General features: G+C 38.5%; 1 protein-coding gene across 7 annotated transcripts in view; it reads left to right on the forward strand.

Annotated features, from left to right (window-relative positions):
- FBXW11 (F-box and WD repeat domain containing 11) overlaps positions 1-6,074 on the forward strand; it is a 117,439-nt gene that overhangs the window by 101,993 nt on the left and 9,372 nt on the right. For 5 of the 7 annotated variants that reach the window (XM_032768698.2, XM_032768700.2, XM_032768694.2 and 2 more), the window contains one exon: positions 104-292. In XM_032768698.2, the coding sequence (XP_032624589.1) occupies positions 104-265 (162 nt within the window). In that variant the 3' untranslated portion in view covers positions 266-292. The other 2 variants (XM_032768695.2, XM_075068062.1) reach the window with 2 other exon arrangements.

The raw sequence follows: 6,074 nt of genomic DNA on the forward strand, positions 1-6,074 counted from the left end.
AAACTTTCATCTCCAATTTTGTGTCCAAATGAGTGTTTGAATATGAAATTAGTGAAAGATGATCCATCTCATGGCCTGCTAACTGAACTCTTACTGTTTATAGGAACATTCAGGACGTGTGTTTAGACTCCAGTTTGATGAATTTCAGATCATTAGTAGTTCCCACGATGACACAATTCTGATTTGGGATTTCTTAAATGTGCCACCCAGTGCCCAGAATGAGACACGCTCTCCATCCAGAACATACACTTACATCTCCAGATAACAGTCTGCACTTTACTAGCCTTGTAAGGTAAACTCTATTATATTAAATGTATTTTGTACTTGTGTATTCACTGTCATTTGCCTGGTGCTGGTCTTAGTAATTTATATATCAGCTGTCTCTGAGTTTTCCTAATGTATCTGCTGTTGATGCTGTGCTGTTTGGATCAGGAAGCCTTTGTTGTGGTATCAGGCTTTGGTTCTTCAAACTCAAAACATCATAGTATCTAACTCATCTTCTACATCTTCACTGTTCCTCCTGCCTCTAATCAGATAGTTGATGTACAAACCGCTATATTTTTGCAACACATTTACAATTGAGAAATGTAAGAATTTATAACTAGGTCATTTAAAAAGATATTCAGTTCTCATAAACCTCAAACTGAGAATCAGGGTGGATTTGATTTAAATCACATGTCAGGAAGACTTGATTTAATCATGGATTTCTACATAAAAGTGCATTCTTGTTAGTTATCTTAATACATATTCTTCACAATTCAGAGATAGATGCAGGTTTTATTATTAGAGGGTACACACTACATTTTTAAAGTGATTTATTTTGAAAAGTTTTCAGATTAGTTTTACAGCTATATCAGAAAATGAATGATTGTTTGGTTATTTCATTTACCAAAGGTAATTGAAGCAGATATTTATGAAGTCATTGGGAGGTGAACTATCTCCAGTTCAACAGGTTAATCATTAATATTTGGAGGATTTTCTTGCCGTGCTGTATTTGAAGGAGAACATCACCAGGCATTTTAAATGGTTTTATTTAACTAAAACAACAACTTTGTGTATTCTGGATTTTTTTCTTCAACAGCAAACCTATAGTATTTTAACAAAACAAGCATATGAATTTTTTAATTTAAACATTCAAGTTCTTTAAAATCAGGTTTGTTTTTGTTAAAATTGTTTTTAAATAAAATAGTTAAATGAAATTTAAAAAAACAAATTAAATTGACTATGTCAGCCAGGTCAACATGAGAAACTTAAAATATTGGCTTCTGCAGCTAACTCAGTCATCTTCATTTTCGTGTTTGTTCATAACCTGGAAAAGAAAAACAAGCTTTCCTGCTTTTTCAGGTCCCAAACGATTTCTCAATTTGGAATGAATTAGTCCAAAGGAAGAAAATATTATTTCTACACCGGCAGAAGAAGCTACTGCTACTAAGTGAGATTATCACTTTAACAGTCTCTGAATGCAAGTCCTTAAGTGACTTCCACCAATTCACTGGTGTGACTTTCTTTAAAACATCAGCAAACTTATATTTCTTGAATGGTTCACCCTTAGCTCTGAAGTTTATTGTAGTTGGCATTTTGGAGGGATGATTGCTGGATGTCCATGTCATAGCCAACTCCTCTTCTTCAGCAGTTAAGGTTTGACCCTGGTACCGAGTATTGAGAATAATTGTAAGAAAATGAGCTGGAGATAGTGCTTGTCCCATTTGTTTTTTTAATGCTTGTAACTTAACTCAGTCATTGCATATTTCTCTTTTTAAGATCTCACTCAGTTCCTTCCAGATTTCAATAGCATCAGCAGTAAAACAGCTATTTCCCGGCATTTTTGTTCAGGACTACAGAAGTAGGCTTCAGGGTACTCAGCATGTGTTCAACATTTCAACATTAGTCTTTATTTGTGGAACACTGAACTCTTTGGCTAGGAGGAGCATCAAATGAGCACTGCAACCATACGTTATTAGCTTGGATACATTCTTCTCAGCTTGGATACATTTGAAGCATTGTCTGTGACACAGCTGCATACTAGACATTTGAATTTCTTTTCACAATTTATTACAGCCTTTTCTTCTACTTCTTGTAAGTATTCTGCAGTATGTGCATTTCCTGATGTATCAATTATTTCTGTAAGGAAGACGTTCCCTTCTTCTGTTGTCACACAAGAATATACAACAGGATCATTTTGACATTGCTCCCCCATCAAGACTCAGGTTAACAATTTTACGCTCTAGATCTTTTGCACACTGCTCAATTTCTCTTTCATACACTTTATCCAGTAATTTGCCTGCAACATCTGCTCTGTCAGGTGGACTGTATCCTGGTCTTAATGACTGAACCACGTTAATGAAGTGTGGGGTCTGTCATTTGGAAAGGAGAGTTTGCTGCATAAACAAACAGGGCAATTTTTTTATCAGTTACTATATTTTGTAATCTGTTGGTACTTATCTATGTTTTTTTCTGGATGATGGCGATTTTTTTTTCCTTTTTGCTGCAGGTGATATACTGTGGCTATGTGACATACATGATGTGACTGAAACACTATCATTGGCAGATAACTCTGAAACTATAGAAAATGATGGTGATCTTGAAGATGGATAGTCTTCAAAATCCTGTATGTTGAGGATGGATTCTCCTAAACAAAACAGGCCAATGCAGTTATTTAATTACTACCATACTGCTCATTTAGTATTACTCATTGTATTCACTGACACTCAGTAGTACTTTAAAGGGGAAATTGTAAAAAGATATGTCTATTTCAGCTACTTATTTTTTATCACAACTGCATCTAAAATGATAATACCACAGAGTAACAATTATATTTTTTGCTCAAACATGAGAATTCAAGAATAGTCCAGAAGGAAGACAGGCAGTCCTTAAGAAAGCAGTATGAAATAAAGAAGTTTACCAACCTGAAGATGCTGCATGTTCAGACATGTTCCTTTCATCATCTTCAATGCAGCTTCCTCCTGAGAAGGATCACTTCTCATGATGTTGTTTCATTCGGGCAACCAGGCCTTGCATTTCTTTGTTGCACTGTTTGCATTTTGCACACATGCCTCTCTTACCCACAGGTAGAGGAACTTCATTAAAATATTCCCAAACTGGGTCTCTTTTACGGCCTGCTGCCATTATAGGTTTTCCCTTCTAGTGAGAGAATGGTATGGTAGATCTGAAATCAATGAAGGCTACACTCAGAAAGACCTCAAGGCTTCTGGAATAGGCTTCTCAAACAGTTTCACATTTGTTTCTACTGCCTGTCCCTCCCGTCTCACGTTTATCTCCAGACTTCTTGTCCAGATCTATTCCATCCCCAACTATCTTCTATTCATTGAACTTTTTGAAACTTTGCACTTTTAGAGGGAGGCAAGGGATTGACTGTGTACACATTTGCAGAGGAACAATAGGGTTGAAGTCTGTTATTTCTCACATTTATTTATTTATTTACTTACTTAACATGCTTCTTAACAGCAAAAAAGTAAGTAAGTATCTCTGGAGACCCAAATCCACAGTTTGATAACTACAAAACTAAGCATCTCTGATGGTATCTTCTAGGTTGAGCACTGAGCTCCATTAAGTAGACAGAAAGATTAACCTAAATCATCTATACTGAAGCCCCTAGATCCACATAAGATTGGGTCCCTAATCCTTGAACTGTTGGAACTCATTTACAAAACTTTTCTTAAACATTACATAAATATATTTCTCATACTATAGAATTAGAATTTATAATCTCTATTCCATGATGAAATCTTTGAGCTATAATGTATCTTAATTCAAACTACCTTTAGATAGGTTTTTGCCTTAAAAAGCATTTGATCAAAAAAACCCAGTTTTTTTATTTTTAAAAAAATCATTGGTTTTTATCCACCCTGCTGAGAATGTTTGTTAAACCAAAGGTTCTAAAATTACATAAAATTAAAAAAATTTGTACAATTTTAAAAATAACATGTTTTTACCATTAATTTTAACTACTGTCCGTTAGAATTTTTATTAGGTACTTTTGGCCAGTATGCTGTGCTTCCTACCTACACATTTTCTGGTTAGAATGGGAGGATGCTTTCAGAGCCTAAAGCTTATCACATAGTGTGTGAGGAATCTGTGATCCAGTAACTAGACAAAGGGCACTGGGAGCTGGGACTTTCAGAAATGCTCAGAGCTGTCCTGATGATGCTGTGAGTGCAACCATTTATTTCAATGGAGAGCAGCGTAAAGATTCTGTCCTAGGCTGTTCTGCTGGCTCTGTGTGAATTTGGGCATGTCACATAATGCCTCTTTCTACATTAGTAATATGGAAGTGAGAGATTTTCCTTTAGGCAGGGCACATCTGTTGCAGAGCAGATCTGCCCTTTGTCAGAGAACACAGTGACCTGTACGCCAAGATTTTCTTTATACTTCTACCTTCTTTGGGTGCTGTGAGCCTTAATGATCTATAGCACTTTAAAATGCGTCATGTGGAAATTGTTATATAATGGAGGCATGCTTGTAAATTACAGTAACACTGAAAAAAGTGTTCTTGCACATTTCTATGAAACTAGATTAGAGCCTTTTAGAGTTCAGTTAGATTGTGCTCCTCATTGAGGCTTTTATCTTTCTGTTTCTGGGACTAGCCAGCACTGCCCATCGGTCTCCAGGAGACTGAGATGTATGCCATTTTGACTAATGTTCATCATAAATGACAATTCCCTGTGATAGCCACTGTAGTAAAGTTTTCAAAAGGAAAAAATACATCATGTTAGGAAAAATGAGTTTGAAGCCATCAGAAGACTCTCATGAAGTTTGACTGTTTCCATTTCTCTGCAACCGTCAATATATATTTTGTCTAAATATATTGGGTAAAAACTCTTCTGTAGATCCATTTGCTAGATCAATGGAGTCTTTTTCTTATGTCATGCATGTGGTTGCCAACAGTTGCACTTTACTATGTATAGCAGTGAATGTTGAGATTTGGAAACAGAGGTTGCCTTACCAGGTCAGACCTGAAGCCCGTACAGTCCAGTATGCTATGACCGATACAGAGGCAGCAGTGAAAGACACAATGAGGATGACTAGATGTGGATGTGGAAGCTGCGGCATGTACATGATCCTGGAGGGGGTACCTGAAAAGAGTTTTGTCTCCATGAAGTGCCGCCTGATAGAGCTGATGGAAGAAAAGATCCGAGGACTGGAGATGCAGGTGGAAACTCTGGTCGAGTTTAGAAGGAGGTTCGAGCAGATGATGGAGGAAAGACATGAGGAGGCTGAAAGGATAAGCTCAGACTTGCAGATGGAAGCAGGAACTAAGAATTCTGAGGAGAGACTACTGGGTGAGGAAAGTGGACAGTGGAAGCATGTGACTAAGAGAACCAGGCAGAGGAAAAGACGGGCCAGCGAAGGAGAAATAGAACTCAAGAGCAGGTTTGGGGAGTTGGAAAATGAAGAAGGGGCACAGCAGGTGGTCGCTAAAGGAGAGAGGGCAAGGAAAAAGAGAAGAGCTGCTAGTCCTACAGGAAGAGGGGAGGAGTCAATGGAGACAACACCAAATATGAGCCCCAGGAGGATAGGGGAAGGGTTGCGGAGGACTGCAAGGGTGAATAGGAATCGGGAGGACTTGCAGCCAGTGGGAGCAGGGGATAGACCAGAGGATCACACTGTCACCAGGAAAAGACAGGTCTACGTGATTGGGGATTCCTTACTGAGAATAGACAGGCCTTTAACTAGAGCTGATCCAGAGAACAGAAGGCTGTGCTGTCTGCCGGGTGCTAAGATACGGGATGTAGACCTGAGGCTGAAAAGGATCCTAACGGGAGCGGGGAAGAATCCGTTGATTGTTCTTCATGTGGGAACGAATGATACGGCTAGATTCTCACTGGAACATATCAAGGGAGACTATGGCAGACTGGGGAAGATGCTTAAGGAAATCGAGGCTCAGGTGATCTTCAATGGGGTTCTGCCGGTTCCTAGAGAAGGGCAACAAAGGTGCGACAAGATTATGGTGATCAACAGATGGCTCAGGCAGTGGTGCTATAAGGAGGGCTTTGGGATGTCCGGCCACTGGGAAGCATTTATGGACAGAAGACTGTTCTCTCGGGATGGACTTC

This window comes from Chelonoidis abingdonii, chromosome 7, assembly GCF_003597395.2.
Source record: "Chelonoidis abingdonii isolate Lonesome George chromosome 7, CheloAbing_2.0, whole genome shotgun sequence".
NCBI lineage: Eukaryota > Metazoa > Chordata > Testudines > Testudinidae > Chelonoidis > Chelonoidis abingdonii.